General features: G+C 52.5%; 1 protein-coding gene across 7 annotated transcripts in view; it reads right to left on the reverse strand.

Annotated features, from left to right (window-relative positions):
• The window catches only part of Scn8a (sodium voltage-gated channel alpha subunit 8), a 156,202-nt gene that overhangs the window by 71,206 nt on the left and 63,703 nt on the right, over positions 1 to 21,293 (reverse strand). For all 7 annotated transcript variants that reach the window (XM_060388586.1, XM_060388587.1, XM_060388591.1 and 4 more), the window contains exons 3-6: positions 7,303 to 7,422; positions 5,617 to 5,705; positions 5,068 to 5,196; positions 3,219 to 3,310 (exon numbers count right to left, since the gene is read on the reverse strand). In XM_060388586.1, coding sequence (XP_060244569.1) covers positions 3,219 to 3,310; positions 5,068 to 5,196; positions 5,617 to 5,705; positions 7,303 to 7,422 — 430 coding nt within the window. The remainder of the gene's footprint in view (positions 1 to 3,218; positions 3,311 to 5,067; positions 5,197 to 5,616; positions 5,706 to 7,302; positions 7,423 to 21,293) is intronic.

A 21,293-nucleotide genomic window follows, 5' to 3' on the forward strand; every position in this document is an offset into this window, starting at 1 on the left:
GGAGAAAGGAGCGCTCCCAGGGCCATGAGGCCAGCCAGCCTGGGGGAGAGCAGGCCTCCTCCACGTTCCTCTTGCAAATGCCGGCTCTCCTCCTCCCTTTCTACTGAGGACCACTATTACATTTTGGTTATTTTTCCTTAATATTCAATGCAGAAGGAAGAGAAGCACAAAAGCAACAGGATTTAAAACTTGACTATTTAAAAATAAACGATCACCTGGTGGTGGGGGCGCACACCTTTGGTCCCAGCACTTTTGACCTCACTTCTTATTCATCGGGGCCCAGGGAGAAATGACTCCCTCAGAAGTGTTACCTTCTGCCTGCCCTGATCATGGGCGTGGGGCAGATGCCGCAGAAGCAGTTTCTCCCGGTGGAAACAAAGATTTAAGACATGAACGTCAAGGTGAGCCTCACCCATTCTGGCCCAGAGAGCATGGACAACTCTGCACAGAGGGCGTTTGCTGTTCTCCAAGAGGACGCCTTTGAGGCCAACAGGAAGCCACAAGCGGCCTGGATCCTGGTCTTGAGCCAGCAAATAAGAAGGGTCAGGATGAAAGTTCGGTCTCTTAAAAGTGCTATGCAGGGTCTCGGGTGAAGCATTTCTTATATAGAAGGTCGATGTAACCTAACAGAGTCCTGGCTGACCAGCATATTCAAAACAGCTACCAAAATGCAAAACAAACAAAATAAATAAATAAATAAATAAAGCAAGCCTTGGCCCTGGTGGGGGGTGGGGGGGTGAAGGCTCTCAGCAAGCTTTTCTCACAAAGGCAGCTGAGGCATAGACAGCCGTGAGGTCGCACAGGTGCCATGTCACCTATGTGGCTGCACTCTGAGGCGGCCAGCCTCGACGGGATCAGGTCAGAGACACACTTCTGAGTGTCTGTGAGGGTGTCCAGGCAGGGTCACTGGGGTCGGGCATGACCTCAAGGTCCTGTCTCCACGCCTTCTCCACCACAAGGGACTGAGGGACCGTGCTCCTCCAGACCGTGAGACAAGGCAAAGCTCCTCAGATGTTTCTCACAACAGCCAGAAAAGTAACAAATGTCCTGGCACTTCCTCGCTGTAGTCCTGGCGGCTTCGGGAAAAGCCCAAGATCCGAACTGCGGGCAGGAGGAGTGGGGAACAAAAGTCCTTCGGAACTTGCATTCCCGGCTTCAGGTCTCACCGGGAACTACTGTGCCCCAGCGCCACGGCCTGGAACCGGAGCGCCACTGAATTTTAAACAAGATCCTGCTCCAGCAGTGCACATGCGGGTAACCTGCAGGTAGGAATAGGCCGGCGGTCCTCTGGGGAATGACAGACAAGCTCGGAACCCCACACGGGATGCCAGCCGCCGGCTTCTCTCACTAACACTCAACAGTAAGAATGGCGAGCAAAGGGCTGGACCTCAAAGCCAAAGAGCTCGAAGCTTCTTACTGACAGCTATCTGTTGCTGGCGTCACTGCCTTCAGGTTAGCACCCACAGCAGTCACACTCCGAAGCTCCCCCGGGCACCCACAGAGCGAGGAGTCGAGGACCCACCCCAGACACTGAAGCTCATGTCTAAATCTTGACACCAATCTTTCGTTGGGCTTTTTTTTTTTTTTTTTTACCGTAAGTGCTTCTAGTACAATGGTTTATGCAGCACTGCTGTGAATCAGGCACTGTGCTCTAGACACTGCATATTTACACTAAACACAGGCACACAGACTCTCACCCATGCACAAACTCCCATGAACGCGCACACACAAGCCAGAGAGCATTAATTCTGACAAGAATTACTTTGCAGAAATGCCCAGCTTCGAAGCGAACCCTACAGCAGAGACGAAAACAGCCCTGACGAGCCAGGCTGGGGATAGCATCGCTGCCCCAGTTAGTGAGAGAACACAGCTCTCCAATTTAATTCTGGAAGAGGAGTTTTGAGATCACAAGAGCATAGAAGGACAGATGCCTTGCAGAGTGTGCTGGGGAGAGGAACAGGAAACCCGGGACCATGTTAAAGGGGCTGGAAGAGGAGAGGGAAAGGGAAAACGAAGGAAGGCTCCGATGGTCCAGCTGACACAGAACAAGGTCACCTGGGGGGTCACAACCCTCCAGGATGCTGGTAGACCCCAGCCTATCCTCTTCACAACTCTGTCTCCCTGTTTCCCCAGCCAGGGACACTGGCATGAGGCCGGCCAGAGGAAAAAGAAGTGCTTCTGAAATCAGCCACACGGATGGACCACATGCTCAGAACACGGCGCCCAGCACCTCGTTTTCACAGAACGCGGTGGAGAGCCTGGACCCCAGGGGAGTTTCCCTTCCTCCCCCTGACCCCAGCTAAAAGCAAAGAGCACCATCATCAGCCTTCACCTCTGCCTGGTCACTGCCAGCTTTAATCTAAGCCTGTCTTTCCTTCTAGATTTCAAGCCTCGTTCTTAGAAAGGTCATTCATTGCCCAGGTGTGATGATTTCAATTACAAACTCTTAACAAGGGGTGCATGGGTGGGTGGCAGGAAGTGGGGGTGCCTGTGAAGTTTCATCTGGGTCTTTCTCGTTCCTTTTGTCCCTTTGAGTTTCTTGGCTTTTTGTTTATATCTTACCTTCGGCGTTACGTCAGTGCCTGTACACGCTTTCAGAGGCCTCACACCCGAGAGTGACCCCTGAGCCTGCCCACGGCAGACGTCCGCCCAGTCTCGCTGGGCCGGTGCAGACATTTGTAGAATACGAGACGGCAGCTGTGTACTTTTGGCTTACTGACTCCAAGACTTAAATTTTAACTAGTCTGAGTAGGTTGATCCTTGATTGAATGGTTACATTAGCAGGGTACCCGTGGGAGCACAAGTCTTTGGATAACATGCTATTGGCAGACCATGCCACAGGAAGTCCAGAATCACAAGCAACGGGGTGGCAGTGGAGGTTAAAGTCACTGTAATTCCACCAGGCCGTGATTCAAATGACTCGCATACAAAGACGCGGCTCGCTCCACTGTACCTCTCCTCAGATGCCGTAAGGCCCGAAGGGTCTGTAAGTGTGTGCTCTGTTTCAGACACACGGATGGGATGAGGGTTGCACGCCAGCAAGCATTGGTCAGGGAAGTCTGCCTAAGGGCCATGGGGCCATTCCATATTTCTCGGGGAAAGCATGCAGAGGGCAACGAGGTCCTCTCACACATGCCGATTCCAGCTTCAAATGGCAGACAGAGGAATGGAAGGAAACAGGGTGGGGAAAGACGGGGCTTGTGCACACATTTGCTCACCTGGAATCACAGAGATAGTTTTCAAAGCTCGGAGAACCCTGAACGTTCTCAGCGCTGAGACATTGCCCAGGTCCACAAACTCTGTCACGTATCTGCAGCAAGGGAAGTCACACACAGACACAAATGACAAACGCAGATACAACACAAGCACCAAAGGAAAAAACAACAAACCCACAACAAAACAAAAAGTGCAATACGTCACAATCAGGGCCTAACCCACCACCTGACACCAAGCCCGGACCGTCTACCTGGGATTACCGAAATAGTTTCCAAAGCCCTCAGCACCCTGAGTGTGCGCAGAGCTGAAACATTGCCTAGGCTTACAGACTCTGTTATATGCCTGCAGGATCAAACCGGGGTTAACTTGGAAAGGTGCCGCTGGCCGAGGCCTTGACAGCGAGGGTGGGGTGGGGGGTGTCTTACATACAAGTTATGCTTTTATTTTGTCTCTCTGAAAAAGAAAAATTTCAAAATATAAATCTTTAAGGACACATATTTAAAAAAAAAACGGGCAAAAAGAATTCAGAATTATGTTCTAAAGGACGGACTGCCCAGGGCATTCTGGGGCTTTCTCCTAAATTGGGGTGTGGGGTTCTGATTCCACCAGAGTGACTTTCCCCTCAGCTCAGCAAGACGGGAGCCAAGTGTCAAAGACTGAGATTGCCAGTTTAGTGAACCTCAGGAATGGAAGAAGTCTGCTTCGTGCCAAGAGCCTCACAAGAACAAATTCACGTTAAAGTGGCCCTGGCTGACCGCGGCCACAAAGCCTGTGAGGCAGTCTATGACGTCGGCAGCAGTCGCCTGAGTGCTTGCAGCCATGTCTGAGGATGAAGTTCTACCCTGGGACAGACAAAAGCAACGCTCCGGGAAAAAAAATCCAGCTCATGAGATTGGAGCAAAAATCGAGTTATCACCAGCCCTGTGTCACAGGACACAGATTTTAAATCACACCGACGTACACTCTGCACTGTTGGAGAGCAGAGACTGAGAGCTGAGAGTCACTTTTGTTTTCAGATACCCAGCGCACACCGCTCACTCCCGTTTCTTCCTCCTGATGCTCAGGCCCACACTCGCACACGCCGTCTTCCTCTCACACATCTTTATACACACACCTATGCCCCACTCCCGTCTCCCCTTAAAGTGCTTCCTTAACACAAAAATAAACGCACTGCAGCCGTCAGCAGCCAACGTCCTCCAATGGACACGTTTGTAACTGGAACAAAGGAATGGCCGGATGCACTCGGCACACCTGTGCAGAACCACAGCCACCAGCAGGAATTCTGGGAACTCTGGCTAGTAACTTTTCTGGATGTGCCAGTCTGTACACTTGGGCTTATGTCTTGAGTCAAAGGTCTCAAGCGCATTTTAAGCCAAAAGTTCCCACCCAGAATATTTGGTGCCTTCACAGAGGCCCCGTGTCATAAAAAGAAAGAAAATGAGGGTGTGTCAGGGGAAGCTGCGGCCCACTGTCCCGCCAGCCCCACAGCATGTCTTCACTCCCCCACGTGAAGGCCTTGCAAACAAGAACCTTGGTCAAAAGCCTGTGGGTCAGCTGCGGTTACCCGGGACTCGTCCTTCTGCAGCCAAATGTCTTGGCACAAGCTTGTAACCCCCGCACTCAGAGGCGGAGGTGGCAAGATCAGGAGCTCAAGACAGCCTCGGCTACATGGTGAGCCAAGGGCCTGCTCAAAAAAGAAAGGGAAAAAAAGAATCCTCCACAAACCTGCATTTACTGGCACCATCACCCAAGCCCATTCAGGACACACACACACACACACACACACACACACACACACACACACACACACACAGCCCCATCCAGAAAGCAGTAAATAAGCAAGGGACTCACGCCATCATGATGACACTGAAGTCTAGCCAGTTCCACGGGTCTCGCAAGAAGGTGAAGCCGTCTATGCAGAAACCTCTTGCGATGATTTTCACTAGTGATTCAAACGTGTAAATCCCTGTGAACGTGTACCTGTCAGGGATACGGACAGCTGAGGTTACTCCTGACGGAAGCGTTCACAGAGCCCTTTGAGGTGGCACTTGCACAGGGCACAGCTTCACCACACTCAGGACAGAGAGGGCGTCTGACCGACACGCCCGCAGCAACCGGGGTGCCACACTAGGCCCCACTGGTGCTCCAGAGCACACCAGGATGACTCCAGAACGGGCAAGGAGGCCCCCAGGGCTCTCTCAGCCTCGGGGGAAGGAGGACACAGGATGGCAGAGGCCTTGCCAGGCAGGGGCCAGGCAGGCCCTCGGCAGGGCCTGGCTTTCCAGAGCCCACTTCTCAGGTCACTAGATCCACGTTACCTCGGCGGCCCGCCCCCACCACTGCCTGGGTCACTCCTTCTCTCCTCTCCCTGCGTGAGTCTTGGAAGAAAGGGCCACTTACTCCACATTCTTGGACCAGTCGGGGGGGTTGCTGAAGGTCATGAACACACAGTTGGTCAGGATCGTGCACATGATGATCATGCTGAACACTGTGGGCAGGAGTTAAGGGGCCAACAAAGTCCGGCCCGACCCTGGAAGCACGCCAGCAAGGAAGGGGAGAAAACCGGCCACCTAAATCACCACAAGAAAGGCCCCGGACACCCCACCTGATCAGTGGCGGGGCTGGACAGACGGACAGTCCCCAGCCTGCAGGACTGTCACTGCCCACTGCTTTTGGATACACTTGCCTCTTTCCATGCTGACCATGGAGAAACATTTAAATACTTAAAATGTATGAACAGTTGCCACAAGTGACCAGAGACCCCAAGGCCACCAGGGGAGAGTAAATCCGCCTCCCACCCCTCACCCAGTATTCGAGTTTTGTTAATTATCTTGCTTAATTAGTTATCTGAAAGCACACGTAATTGATGCTTCACGTTCCTCCGGGGTCTTCCAACGGGCTGCGTGTCTCTAGGAGCCACGGTCCAGCCACAGTGCGCTGGCCGTGTCCAGCCTGAAAACCAGTGCGGCCTGTTAGGTCCCTGCACCCCAGCCGTCCTGAGACAGGTAAGAGGGTGCGTCAGTGTGATCACTGAGGAGGTGGCCTGGCCGTTCTTTCTGTTCTTTCTATTCTTTCTGTTCTTGAATATTGAGATTAAGGAACCCGTTTTAAAGCCAGCAGGAGTTCTCAAACTGCGAGAGGGCAGAGCTCACATTCTATAAACTCACTTCCCCACCGGTGTTACTCCCCACCCTGACCTTCCTAGGAGCTAAGGAAGCTGCTGCCTTTAGGTGGACTTTTCTCTCCTCTGCAGCTGGAGTGATCTTGGGAAATAACAGCCTTCAGGGTACTCCACACAGACACGTCCCCCTCCGGCCCAGGATGGACACAGTCCGCTGCAAATCTCCATTCCTTACAAACCTCCTGACCTCACAACCAACCGGGTGAAGCGAGCTTCGCACGGTGGAGCTGCACCTGCTGGCCTCCTTGGCCTCCCTGGAGGGCGCCACACCGCTGATGCCCGGGGCCAGGCACTGTTAAAGGAAGTCCCGGTCATTCACGTTTAGCCACAGTTCCAAGCTGCTAACCATCAGATCTCCTGCCATTGTCACACGCTCTGTATTCACAGGACGAAAAGCTTGGCGCTTCCCTACTTAAGCAGAGGGCAAACCTCAGAAAATATCTCTGTTTATCCAAGCTGTGTCTGACTCTCTGTGCCAGGGACCTGATTTCATCTGAGAAATACCAGGTACTTTGTAAGCTCCTTCTCTAGCAAACAAACACACAAAATCAACCCTAGAGCGTTCATTCTGCTACTTGTGATTAAAGATGTAGTTTGCAAAAAGTTTTTATATCACACATGAATACATTAAATTTATTAAGTTAAATTTGTCATGGAATGAAAGTATTAAAAAGCCAAGACTCCAGTACCAGGTTAAAACATCTTAATTTGCCCCTCATAATGACACCAACAAAGTTCTAGACTTCTGCCATGTTTTTAAGAACAAGTCTGCAGAAGCGTCTCCTGGGTCCGGCTGGACTTTCTAACCCTCGGGCTGGGGTGGGCAGCGACACTCCTGGGGAGAGGATACACAGCACCTCGAACCCTCACAGCCCCGCAGCTCCCGCTCCCAGCAGAAAAGGATATGAATGTATCAAAATTTTAATAGCTATTCTTCGTATGAGGTTAAAAGGACTGAGGATGTACAAGGCGGGCGTGGCACTGAATCTGAAGAGAGTTTTCCCTCTGTTTAATACTACAAAGGTCTGTGGAGAAAGAAAAGGAGAGATCATTAAAACGCGAGCACTAGTCACCGCACAAAACATTTTCCTGGGTAAGGAATAAACTCACAGAAAGATACTTTGAACTTTGCTCCCGGTTGGCTTTTAAGGCAAAACAAACAAACAAACAAACAAACAACAAAAACCTTAGCCAAACAGCTTCTGTCCCCTCCATGCCAGCACCCGGCCTCAGGCTGCATTTAAACAGGGCCGTGGTATCAGCAGGATCACACTTGAATAATTTTGAACTGTCTCTGCCAAGTCCGGGCAGGGTACTAAAGTTCACTCATTTCAGGCTCACTGTCTCAGGAACTGTGGCTAAGATCAGCTCCGTGTCGGGCACGGTTGCAGGTGTTTAGAAGTTGCTGGAGAACAACCCTGTCTGAGGAGTTTACATTCCAACCAGGAAGACAGTCAGTGTGAATGCGAGGAAGTCAGCTATGCTGACCCTGACACAGAGAAGACAGGGCCGTTAGGGCAGAGAAGACCACAGTGAAGGACTGGTCAGATGGCCAGTTGGCCTGTGGGGAAAAGAGAGCCGGGCGGAGACTGGAAGGAAGCAAGGAGGCTGAACACTTCATTCAATATTTACTCACCGAATCTGCTCGGTCTGGCTTCTAGAGCTCCCAGCACCAACCTTGCCAAAAGCACTCAATTGTATTTGCCAGCACGAACCTTCCCATCAACCCAGACTGCTTTATGTCCCCGGAGCAGGCGACAGTCACACGCATCTTAAGGCTCGCACTGCCCACCTACCCAGCCAAGCACCACGGCAAGATGGGGAGGGGGCACAAAATTCAACGGAACTTTACAGGAGGATGTGTGTGGACCTGCAGTCATGATGGTGGATAAGTACGAAGTTCAAAAGAAAACGATGAGAGGCTGCAGGACAGGAGAGACCCTGCTACCTTCAGCCTGCCTGTGGGTAGTGAAAAAGGAGAGGCAGCAGGAGACGTCCACAGAGAAAAAGCAGGAACTAAAGAAACTGACTGAGCAGGTTGACGGATGGCCAGGAAAAGGGGCGGCACGGCAGGCAGGGTTGAGCACAACCTGACAGAGGACAGAAGAGGGCAGAGGGTGCTGGGGACAGACGCAGGGGCTGCCAAAGCGGGAGTCCCTGCGGGGGTCAGGCCAGCACAAACACAGACAGCAGAGAGCCAAGTGGGAGTCACTTGTAAGGGGTCTTTTAAAATCGTGTTTTATTGTGGATGAAGTATGCCTAGAATTTAAAAATACTAGATTAAGTACCATTCTATTACCCAGTGTTAATCTTTTGGCTAGTTTTTTTTTTATATCCTTCCAGAATTTTTCTTTATAAGTATCAGCACACAGATCTATCCTTAAACAGTCTTTCCCTCAAGTGAGACTACTATAAATACCCTTCTGTGCCATGCATTAAAAAATGAACCCCCACAAAGAAAAGCCCAGGGACCAGATGGCTTCACTAATGAATTCTACCAAATGTTTAAAGAATTAGCACAAACTCTTCCAAAAAAAAAAAAAAAAATGGAAGAGAGAGGAATAATTCCCAACTCACTCTCTACGGTTACTTTATACAGAACCAGGCAATGACGTCACAGGAAGAGAAGGCTCTAGACTGAGAGAATTTCATTATTATGGGCATAAAGGGCCTCAGCAAAAATACCAGAATCAGATCTCTCAGCCCGCAAAGGACTGAGTATCTGACCACAAGAGACACAGCCCAGAAGTACAAAGACAGCTTAACCAGGAAAACCGAGACAGGGTACACAGCCTGTTCAGACAGGCGGTCACACAAAACCCAGCATCTAAAATCTAACGAAGATGCCGGCACGAGGTTTAACCTAACACACGCCAGCTGGGGCCCAGGGCAGCATCCCTCTCCCCTTCCTCTGCTCGCCTTCCCGGAGACTCAGCCTGACTCCTTTAGACGCGAGAGTCACACTCTCAGTTCCTCGTGCGGTTCACTACACTGCTCGGCGCACATACTCCCAAAGAGTGCCTAGCAGAGTGCTTTCAGAGTCTCGCTCCTCTTGTCTCCTGTCTTATCCTCCCTTCATCTGCCAGAGTCGCCAGGCTCTCCCGGAAGAAAAGCCGCTTTGCTGTGCAGCTGTTGTCAGTTAGGAATGCCCTCCTGCCCATCCCAGGTCTGGTACGGTGCTGTGCTAACCACTCTTCTGACACTGCTATGTACAGATTCAGTTATAATCTCCAGAGAAAGCCCTATCCTAAAAGCAGGTGGAACTAGGAAGATCTGGGGTTAGCTTAAAACAGGTCAAGGGCACAGATTTGGCTCTTCCATTTCTTGGCTTCCAGAAGAAATAAATGGGCCACAACACTCCCTCCTTCGGAAGTACTTGAGCCCCTCTGTGTTTCCATAGCAACTCTCTCTGTGCAATGCCAGGCCTTTCAAACACCCTCCTCATTCAACCTCAGCCACTCCCCTGGAGTACAGGTAAGGAGGGATTAGCAGCCTGTGAGCAGCTCACAGGTGCTCAGGAGAGGAACCGCCCACAGAGGTCACCGGCAGAGCGCCAAGATCAGAGGCTCTTTACCTCCTCTCCGGGGCCAGACTGGATGGTGCTTTCATGACTGCATGGCAGAAGTTGACACAGGGGATGGGTTCTCTGGTAAATGGGAAATTCAAGCTCCTGGGTAGAGCATATAAAGTATGCTAAGAATCGTGGGGAAAAACAACAACAACAACAACAACAAAACCACTGGCCCATGCAGCAGGACGTAAAGCTCACCTTTATGAGATCGCCTGCTCCCTTAAGACAAATAATGAGACTTAAACAACAACATCAAAACCTGCTCCCTTTGCCCTTTATTTTCTTTCTCTTGGGTTGGTCACATGGGAGGCGTTTCCTATTACAGAGCCATTATCTGCACACAGAAGGTGCTCAATAAATGCTGTCTGTTGGCTAATGAACAGTCTGTTATCTGAGGTGAGAGAAGGGGGGAAAGAAGGCATCAGAGGACATACTAGTTGAAAAGCTAGCTGGGCTTCTGGTGATGAACCAGAAAACAGATGCTGGGGAAAGCCAGGGACTTCTATAGAGCTTTTAAAAGACTGGTTAGGAAACAAACACTTTACCATTTACATTTCACTCATGAAGCATAACGTTCACGACTGAGAGACAATGTTGCACACGAAATAAAGACAACTTTTAGCATTACTTCTTTCTCCACCATCACAGCCTTTATCCTCCCCACCCCACGCGTCAAGGCCCTTTCTCTAGTGAGCGAGAATCATCTTCTGCACACCCAGCTCCCTAAACAAACGCACATCCTCCACTCGTTCAAAGCTCTGTAATTTACTCTATCCTGAAAATAATTAGATTTGGCAGTAATTTGCATGAAGTGTTTCTTAAACACGCCTTCTGGATACAGCAAGAGGGCGTATGGACCAACACCCAAAAGTGCTCAGAGCTCAGGAATTTCCCAGTGAACACTGGGCTTTACAGGGCTCCCGTGACACGCGGAGACTGGGATGTGCCGGCAGGCAGGCATTCTCTGTGGGTGTGCGGGTGCTAAGCGCCGTGCGCGGAGGGGCACAGAAGCCACTGGCATCTGTCGAGCCGCACGGACACGCCACTTTCCCCCACATCCAAGGATCTGGGAATAAACTAAACTTAGCGAGTGGCCACACAGGACAGATGGCAACACGGATCTGGCCCGTGGGGCAGCTCGTGCCAGTTTCTAAGGAAGGCCAGATCGGCTGCCCTGGAATCCCGTGAGGACTCTGAAACCCTACCTTAGAGGCAGCTAAACGGGCCTGCACAAGAGTCCAGAGAATCTGCCCTCCAGCGAGCAAGTGGAGCGTCCCTCAAGTGTCCTGAAACACGAGGACCGTCTCCATCTCCCCGGCCCTCACTGCTGTGTGCTCAGGTGAGCCGCTGCCTCTCCCTGGCTCTCACTTTTCCCATTTAGAAGCCGAAAGGCCTGTTGGCTGGGCTCGGCCCGTCCTTCCTAGCCTTGTCTGTGTTGCTGCATTTTAGGAATTTCACAAGACACACCTGCTGAGGTGCAGGCAAAGCTCTCGGAGTTGTCAGTCCATCCAGACCGGGGGGAGGGTGCTTGCTGCTGCCCGGGGGTGGGGGGGAGCCACAGCGGGGAATGGGGCAGCCTCCTGGGGGCAGAGCCCCACACCTGTCTGTATGCCCCGCCGACTCCCCTGCTCCCACGCTCGCTCCTTCGGAGATAGCGAATATGGCAGGGGTGGTGAACAGCAGCGTGGTTTGGGCACGGGCCACTCCTTGAGGACTGAAGGCTCGGCTCCTGGCACCAGCCCTGAGCAGACGGGTGGCCGCTCCTTGAGGACTGAAGGCTCGGCTCCTGGCACCAGCCCTGAGCAGACGGGTGGCTTTTAGGTCATGACTGCATCGCAGGGTTCGCATGTAGCGCCTGGGTGAATCCATTGTCACAGTGGTAACCTGACAGCATTTGGGGGTTGTGGTGGGGCCTGGAGGGCGGGGCGGAGCTTGAGTGAGCAGGTGGGTGAGTGAGGGAGACCCAGATATATGTTCTATTCCCTGCCCCTTCCTGCTGCTGGTTGTCGGCTGCCATGAGGAGCAGCTGCCCCCTTCGATGCCCTTCTGTCATGACGCTGTTTCACCACAGCTGACCACAGGCTGGACCAACTGATGCCAGGGCCAAAACAAACCTTTCTTCCTTAAAGTTGATATTCTCACAGTGACCAAACAATGCGTAACATCAACAGGTATGACTGAAAATTCACCGGCAGGAAATACATGCTGGTTTGTTTTTCTAGTCAGGGTTTCGCTATGCAGCTGGGGCCATCCTAGAACCCACTCCAGGCCAGGCTGGCCTCAACCTTGAATAGATCTACCTGCCTCTGCCTCCTGGGTGCTGGGATTAAAGATGTGCTATAACTGCACATGACTGAAAATTGAAAGCACACGGCTCTTCAATCCAGCCCCTGTCACTGCCAGGTGGGAGGATCCAGCAGGAAAGCCTCAGCCCAGTTCAGTGTGGCGCCGACAGCAGACCCTTCAGGAGGCAGCTGGCAAGGAGCCTTAGACATTTAGGAGAATATTTCTTAAGCAACGATCACTTGGTGGCCATCAAGTCCAAGACGATGTTACCCAATCTGCCTTAAATTAGATCTTTGTGAAGTAAATGAGTTAAAAGGAAATTGAAATTGGGCTGTGGTTTACTGCCCGAGGGGAAATATCCGTTTATAACAACAGCAGAGAATTTTCCTGAGCACGGAGCCCATTAAGGCGGTGGAACGGCTCTTAACAAATGACAGCAAGGAGAATTAATAAATGCGCTGTGTCGGCACGCCACGAGCCTTCTAGAAAGCACGGGCTTTTCCTTTCTAACTAGCATGTGCAGTTTGTTGCATGTGACTTAGGAGCACGGCCACTGCTAACTCAGGATGCAAAGACTCTTCTTTGGGGCCCGCAGTTAGGGGACGAGCCATTGTGCCCAGACAGATACGAGCACTCTCATACGCAGGACGGACAACTGACAGTGTGGGACAAAGACCACGCAGCTCCACGGCGCTGCAGCGCGGCCTCTGACGAGCATGTCCTCAGCCCTGCAGCCCACACGGGAGCAGTTCCCCAGCCACAGGAAACGGACAGGTGAAAACAGCAAAAGGTGAGTCACAGACAGACTGCCAGGTGCACAAGCAGCGAACACACGGCTAGAGAAGCCACAGGACAGAACAGAAAACGTCCTAAGGAATCAGTCGTTCGAACCCGGTCAGCTGTGTGACATGTGGCCCAGGAGAACTCTCCTCACTCGGTCACAGGCTCCGCCTCCCGAGAGGCGAGGCGAGCAGCTGATGACCTGGCTCTACACACCCACCTAACCTACAGGAGGGTAGCTGGAACAAAGTCCCCGTCCGCCAGCGTGACGGGACTAGTGAAGACAGTCCCTAGAGCCTGACCCTGACCTCCTAACTGTTCTGATCTCTACATCTCTCACTTTGGACACATTTGGGCCTGTCTAAATCTGTTACGTACCGGCTCAGCCCTGCTGCGACAGCCACCGCTGTCCGCTTGATGCGTTTGGAATCAGCATGAAATGCACCGCTGGATCTGTATATGAGGTCTGTGCAGACAGAGTTAGCTGTGCACACAGGTCTGAGTGAGGGTTCTACGGTGGCAGGCTCGAAGCCTCAGCCCTGAGCCGCACCAGGGAGACTCCCCGTTTGGAAACCGCTGCCTGGAGAGAGGCTTCCTCACAGTCAGCCTAGAAGGCACGAAGGTTCGCCTCCACTGTAATCCCAAGGGCTACACACCAAGCCGGTGGTAAAACCAGCCGGGACTGTCCAGATTAGCTGGGTTTGTAGGCAGGAAAGACACAAATAGGAGGGTCATAAACGCTTGTGCCGCCAGGCGGTGGTGACACACTCGCCTTTAATCCCAGCTCTCAGGAGGCAGAGGGAGGTGGATCTCTGTGTTTGAGGCCAGCCTGGTCTACAGAGGGAGTTCCAGGACAGCCACAGCTACACAGAGAAACCCTGTCTTGAAAAAAACAAAACAAAACAAAAACAACTGCCCCACACACAAAAAGCTTGTGCCAAGGTCCAGAAAGTGATCGAGGCCAGGCTAAGTGTGGCAGGGTCGGGTTCCCCACAAGGAGGCCCTGAAAGGTCACTGCATAAGGTTGGGAGGGAAAGCGTACGCTGCAAGAAACACCTCAGAATGTGGCCTCCGTAGCGCACGCACACACGAGTACACACACGCACATGCACGCACACACACACACACACACACACACACACACAGACACGCACACGCACACGCACGCGCAGGCAGGGCTCTGTGTGCTGCAGGCACAGTGAAGGAAAGGTGGACATCTAAGGCCACCACAGCACACGTGACCCCCTCACAGGCCTGTGCGGCAGGGTTGGCGCTGCTCGCCGAGCCTGCCCTTGCTGCGGCCCAGCCCCTCCCTGAAAGCCTGCCCTTGCTGTGGCCCAGCCCCTCCCCGGGATCCCTCGCTCTGCGGTGGGCAGGGCTAGCTCTGTCCTGGCCGCTGGAAGAACACAATCTCTGGGTTTTCTCAGTGGACACTCACAGTAGGGGTCTCAGCTGAGACTCTGGACCCCTCAACGGTGTTCCGACTGTTAAAGGCTGTGGAGACGCACAGAGAGGGAGGCACTGGGCCGTGTGACATGAAAAGGGGCCCGTGGAGAGGGCAGGTATTGCGGTTTAGGCCAAGCTTGTGTCTGGGTGTCTCAGGGCGGCAGCAGTTAATCTTCACCGTCTACGTGGCCAGGTTTAGAACCGCCACAGAACACATCTGCCAGCGTGCTCGTTAGGATGTTTGCACCAAGGTTTCACTTGGGAAGACCCACCGTGACCACGGATGACTCCATGTCTGGGGCTCTGGACTGAACAGGAAGGAGGAGCGAGGGGCTGAGCCCAGCACAGGTCTCTGTACACAGCTTTTCACAGCTCGCCCCGCAGACTGTGCCCTTCTTAGACTGTGAGCCACATCGACCCTTCTTCCCGTGAGTCACTTTTCGGCAGGTGTTCGGCCACAGCTATTGACCAGGAGCCGGCATACTCACCTCTCCTAGGTGAGCTTCTGCTAATCGCCAGCAGACCAGCGTGCTCTTCAGAGTAACCATGCACACGGCCAGTTCAGCAACAAATACCGTTCAAAAAGGGCCCCAGGTGTTTCCTGAGTGGTTGGGAAGCTAAGGCAGGAAACCTGTAAGTCTGAGATCAGCCTGGGCTCCTAACAAGACCCCACCTCAAAACAAACAAATGAACGAACAAACAAAAGCTCGCTTGGGGAAAAGAACATTTAAGGCAGAATCTAACCAGGCTGTGAAGCTTTGAGGCAATAAGTGAGCTAACAAGCCAGAATTACTGAACTGATGTCTTAACGCCCATCAGTGGGGTGGGACAGCGGGAGAGCTCCGGGGGGGGGGCAGATTTTCTGGCTCAAGCGAAATTGCGTTACACAGAGCTATATGAAGACACCAACAAAGCCAAAGCGGGCTGTATTCCCAGAATGCCCGCACACCGATACAACTCAGGCACCTTGAAAGACACTGAGCTAAGGCAGGGCACGAGGACTCAGCAAACTCTTCCACTTGCTCTGCCTGCACGGTTACAACTCTGGCATTCTCAGGGACAAGGCAGGAGAGACCTGTAAACCTGCGTTTAAAGCCCCTGGTCGTGGGGCCGGAGAGATGGCCCAGCTCTCCGGAGCACTGACTGTTCTTCCAGAGGACCCGGTTAGACTTCCAGCACACACACACACACACACACACTGTAAATCTGCCCCTCCCTGGGCGCTGCACTGGTGTGGCGCACACATCTATGTGGACAGACCCCAGTACACGCTAAATGAGTAAAGGAACATTAAAGACTTCACAGCTCTCGGTAATTGTACCTCTGAGCCTCGCTGAAGAAATACGCACCCGAGGTCTACTCATCATGTACTGTGGCAGGCAGGATGCCGTGCTCCCTAATCGTCCCTCACCACCCGGAGGCGGGCCCCAGGCTACACAAGATGGACTTCACACCAGTAAGCTGTGAGGCTCAGCGCTGCAACGCCATGGTCCAACTTCCCTGCTGCTCTGCAGCGAAAGAAAGCTTTAAAACTTGATAAAAAAAAAAAGGGGGGGGTGTGATGGCACACACCTTTAATACAGCACTGAAGGCGGACCTGTGAGTTCAAGGCCAGCCTGGTCTATATAACAAACTCCAGACCAGCCAGGGCTCATAGAAAGACGCTGTCTCAAAAACAACAGCAAATTTGATACCAGTCCCACAGGGATCCCTAAGCTACTGTCACAGAGTGGAGGGCAGGAAAGTTTCTCGGAACTAGACTGAGGGAATCTTGTCTAACTGATCCCTTTAACACTCACAAACAAAACAAAACAGAAGCCACATGTACCTAGGAGCAAGGAAGGTGCTAACGGTTTTCCCTGGTGGTCGCTGGAAGAACGTGAATATCACACCTGTTTGTGGCTATACGCTGTCACTCTTCCCACTGACTTCCTGGCCACGGGAAGCCACCTGACAGGGCAGCAGCCTGCTTCATGGCAAAGGCGGCATGGCTGCTCCCCAGGCCAGGGCAGGCCTAAACCTCCTCCACAGTCATGCTTCCATCCTTCAGGGGCAATTTCTCCTGCTAAGGTGTCAGAACACAGCAAGCTGAGGTGCATTCTGTAAAGCATAATTACAGGGCTTTACAGGAAGCAGGGAGGCAGGGGCCTGTTTCCGCCCACCATGACATTCTCACCTTAGCAAGCAGAGGGCATACTATGAGGCCCAGGTGGCACAGGGTTGGCAGGCCATGCATGCTTAGGAAATGTGTGACGGAGCCTCTTAGACATGAAGAAATTATACAGAGAAAGTCTAATGATCTGTGGCTCTAGGCTTCTGTTAGCTACTCAGTGACAGGATCACCTTTCTGACCTGTGCCTCACCCATCTCTACAAATTCATTAATTGTGGCTTCTGAAAAGTCTTCTCACCTGTTCAAAGCCTCAGATACCATGCTGAAGATGTGGCATGAAAAGGTGCCTAAGAAAGTGAAACATCAAATTTCTAAAGCAGAACAGCAGGGAATATGTGCAAACAGCAGCAATTTCTGCAGCCCACACCGGAGAGGGAGCCGAGGGCCACTTCCTGCTATGAAAGACAAGTTCCAGACCACAGAACGGAAACATGGCTCTTCTGCATACCAACTGAGTGGGCAAGTAATTTATGTGGATACGGTTAATATTTAATCTAGATTTTCCTTTCTAACTTTTGAAATGTGCATTAGGGGCTGGAGAGGCACTGGCTGCTCTTCTGGAGGGCCTGGGTTCCGGCTCCCCGGTGGCAGCTCACAAAGGTCAGAGTCTCCAGTCTCCAGTTCTAGGGCACTGGTGCCCTCTTCTGGCCTCTGCTGGCATCAAACACACACACACACACACACACACACACACACACACACACACACAGACACACAGACACACAGACACACAGACACACCATACACGGTGCACAAACATACATGCAGGCCAAACACGCATTCACATAAGCAACTAAAAAAGGGAAAGAAAAAAAAAACATCATCATACCCACATTCTGACTGGCAACCTCAGATGTCACAGACACATGTGTGTGTGGAATATTGGTGTTGCTATCAAAGACAACAGTAAGGTGCTTGAGGGGAAACAGCCAAATGCAAGCACACTGGTCACTTTCGGGGAACCCACAGGGGCATCTGGGAACCTGCAACCCAGAAAGGAAAACCAGGCCTGAAAAAGCAACCCAGGCTAAAGTACACAGTCGGAGGCCCCGTCCTGAGACAGGGTGAGGTCACTGAGGGTAAGCGCCGAGTGAAAACATGGCCAAGACTGAAGGGAAAGGCAGAGGGAGAAGAGGAAGAAAGGGAAACAAGCCTGAGCTATCAGAGAAGTAAAGAGCCATAACTAGTCCCCTGAGAGGCTCGGTGAGAGAGGACCTGCAGAACCTCCCCCATCTCTGTGGGAATGGTGAGGCTGCGGGGACGGAGCGGTCAAGGCTCCACCATAGTTCCTGAGGGCCTGAGAAACCTTTGCTCTGCAGAGATTCATGAGGTGGAAGAGGCGTTGCCTATGTCCACAGACAGGGTGAGCAACCCCAGGGGAGAGGATGAAAACCGCAGAAGAACAGTTAGCCCATGGCCAACGGCACAACAGCCCTGAGGCAAAGGCAGGAGAGGACCTAGTCCCAAATGGCAGACGGGCAGACACCCCAGTCCTCTGCGAGCAGAAGAGTTCTCTGTGCAAACGGGATCGCACAGGCCAAGGTGCGGGTGTCAGCGGCGCACAGGAAACACACGTCCTCAGAGCCGCAGTCAGACAGCCGCAGTTTCCTTTGGGAACCACAGCTAACAGAAGTGACTTGTGTCAGCCAGGTTGTGTGTAAGGAGACACCTACAGCGTCCATGTGACGTCAGAAGCAAGCAGAAGCCCGCATACAGGAAAGATAGCCTCGCCCCCCTGGACTACAGCGCTGAAACGAAGTTAACCATCCCGGGAAACGGTCAGCATGATCACGGAGAACCCCCATCCTCTAAAGGTCACCATCACTACAGGAACCAACAGGCCAACTTTTATTGAAGAAAAATTTGCGTAGCGTTCAGCCTGAAAGAGGATCCGGCAGACGTCACGGCAGGAGCAGACCCATCCTGCCATTTAGGAGCACCCTGGCTGTCTGTGCTCAGTGGGCTTGCTCAGTGCACTCCAGGCTCTCATCGGAGGGAGGAGAGGGTGTTAGCATCCTCATGGCTCAGGCTGACCCTAAAACATGCTGCAGTCCCATGCACAGAAACAGACAACCGTAATCTCTACCTTAACTCCTGCCTTCACCTGTTCCCCATTACTCCCCGGAGGGTCCCGGTCCAGTCTCTGTCCCTCTGTGTGTCCTGTTACTTCTGGGAGGGTCCCTGTCTAGTCTCTTTCCCTCTGTGTGTCCTGCATGTCGGCGACACGTTCGCCCCCTCAAGCCAGCTGTCGTCACAAACCCGTTCGTCCACATAATGTCCTCAACAGCTCTCCGCCGACTATACGGAAGGGCACACGTGTGGGCCTCACAGCCTCGACCTCTTTCCCACCGCACCTCAGTCTCTCTGGTTCCCGCTTGTGCTAGGCAAACGGGCTCTTCTTGCACAGCGGGCCTCTGCCCGTCTACTCCCATTGTGCTCTCTGCCCTTCAAAGTTCATCCCTCATCTCCGAGGTCCGAAGCCTAATTCAAGTCCTGCTCTTGCTATAAAATCATCCTGGCGCCCTCTTGCCCACAGTCATCACAAACCCTTCCTCCCACCTACTACCCCCTGCAAGCCGCTGCCCTGCAGGCTGCTTCGGGGTGGAGACTGGGTTTTATTCAGTCTGAATGCTCTGCCCAAGAAGTACTCTCTGAATGAAAACGAGCATTTCTGGTGAGGCCGCCCACACGGCAGGTATTCCTCATCCGCTTCCCTCTTCTCATGGTCACTTATTAAAAGCTAATAGCACCAGGAGAAAAGCACTTCGTGGGGTGGACATGGCTGCAGGCTTGTCTGGCCAGCAAACCGGCAAACACTGAGGCACTGGAGAGCAGAAACTAGTAATGACTTTGACAAGGTCCTTCCTAACTCTCAGGCTCTGTGAATAGCGTGGAGAGTATGCTGGGCCCCCACAGTGACCAGCCTCTACCAACCTCTCTAAGTCATCATAGCATGGAGAGTATGCTGGGCCCCACAGTGACCAGCCTCTACCAACCTCTCTAAGTCATCATAGCGTGGAGAGTATGCTGGGCCCCCACAGTGACCAGCCTCTTCCAACCTCTCTAAGTCATCATAGCGTGGAGAGTATGCTGGGCCCCCACAGTGACCCAGCCTCTACCAACCTCTCTAAATCATCAATAAACCGATTTTTTTTATCTACTCCTCAGCACCTAAGCAAAACCTTTTTTTTTTTTTTTTGAGAAAGAAATATCATGGTGACTAGTCTTCCCTACCGAGAGAGTTCAGTTCACTTTGGAAAACTTTCACGTAAAGACCCTGTTGCCGTCGCTCAGAAAGCACGTGCTGTTTTCCTTTGAGTTCTCTCCAAAGGTCCTCGCCCACTCAGCAAATACTGATGGGTCGCTACTGGACAGCAGGCCGCGCGTTGGCTGCTGAAGAGAGATGAAGGAGAACCAGCCAAAGCCCCACAAGGCAGTGTTGGGTGCTATGACGGAAAGGGAGCAGGGTGAGAGGAGCACATGCTGCCCACAGGGAGCTCACACCGAGGAACCGCCAGGCTCAGCCAGTCTTAGCACAGCCTCACTTAATGGACTAGAGAAACCGGAGACCCTGCGGCTAGGCGGCTCGCCAAAGGCTGCCTGGCGCTGGATGGGACAGGATCAGAAACGACCCGGCCCTCAGTAAACTGCTAAGGCCAAGAAGGAGAGACCTGCTGAGGCGCATGCGTCCCTTCTGGAGCCATAACCACACACTGGCACACGGGGAGCCCAGTGTCCGCCCATCAGCCAGGCCCGAGAGTGAACCCCTCACTGCCTCACCGAAGAAAAACTGAAACACCATTTCACTTTCCTCTATCATTAAGAAAAAAAAACAAACCTATTAATGACAAAATAAACTTTTGAAGTTTTAAAATATGCACCTTTAATTTTAAACATCTACGCTTAATGTGCAAAGATGTGCAACGGAACCACTTCAGTCACACCCATGACACAGCATGAACCGTCCTCAACAGCCTGGCTCTGCATACCTGTTGACACATGCAAAACAGATTTGGAAAGGAGCATCTGCCGAGGCCCAGGGAACCTGTGTGCGTGTGCGTGCGTGCGTGCGTGCGTGAGAGAGAGAGAGAGAGAGAGAGAGAGAGAGAGAGAGAGAGAGAGAAAGAGAGAGAGATTTGCATTTTCAGGAGCGGAGGGCTCCGTCCGTCACTGACAAAGTGAGGAGCACCACGGTAAGGGGTGGACACAGAGGGACCCTCCACTCGTGTCCAGATGACACCTGAAATCAGCTTCTCTACCCCGGTGGGCTGAAGACAGACTGTTAGAGAAACGCAGAAGGAGTGGACTCACTCAGGTCAGGTGTGGAAGCAGGAGTTAGGCCTCGGAAGAAGGAGTGTGTGGCGGGGCCCGGGCAGTGGGAGGGACGCCATCAGCTGAGGTGAAAGGGAGAGCGGTCCAAGAAGAGGACCAGGGTGGGAAACACAGAGGGGCAGAGAGCTCAAACACAGCTCAAAGGTGACATGAAAACACGCACAGACACGCACATGTGCCCACTCTACCACATCTGTGCACAGGTGAGAAACCAAGGCCTGGGCCATTTGACTTGGTCGAGAGCAAACCAAAGACAAAAGATGAAAATAAACCCAAGGTTTTCCATTCCCGGTGAACTGCTTGTGGTGG

The sequence above is a fragment of the Meriones unguiculatus genome, chromosome 8 (assembly GCF_030254825.1).
Source record: "Meriones unguiculatus strain TT.TT164.6M chromosome 8, Bangor_MerUng_6.1, whole genome shotgun sequence".
Lineage (NCBI taxonomy): Eukaryota > Metazoa > Chordata > Mammalia > Rodentia > Muridae > Meriones > Meriones unguiculatus.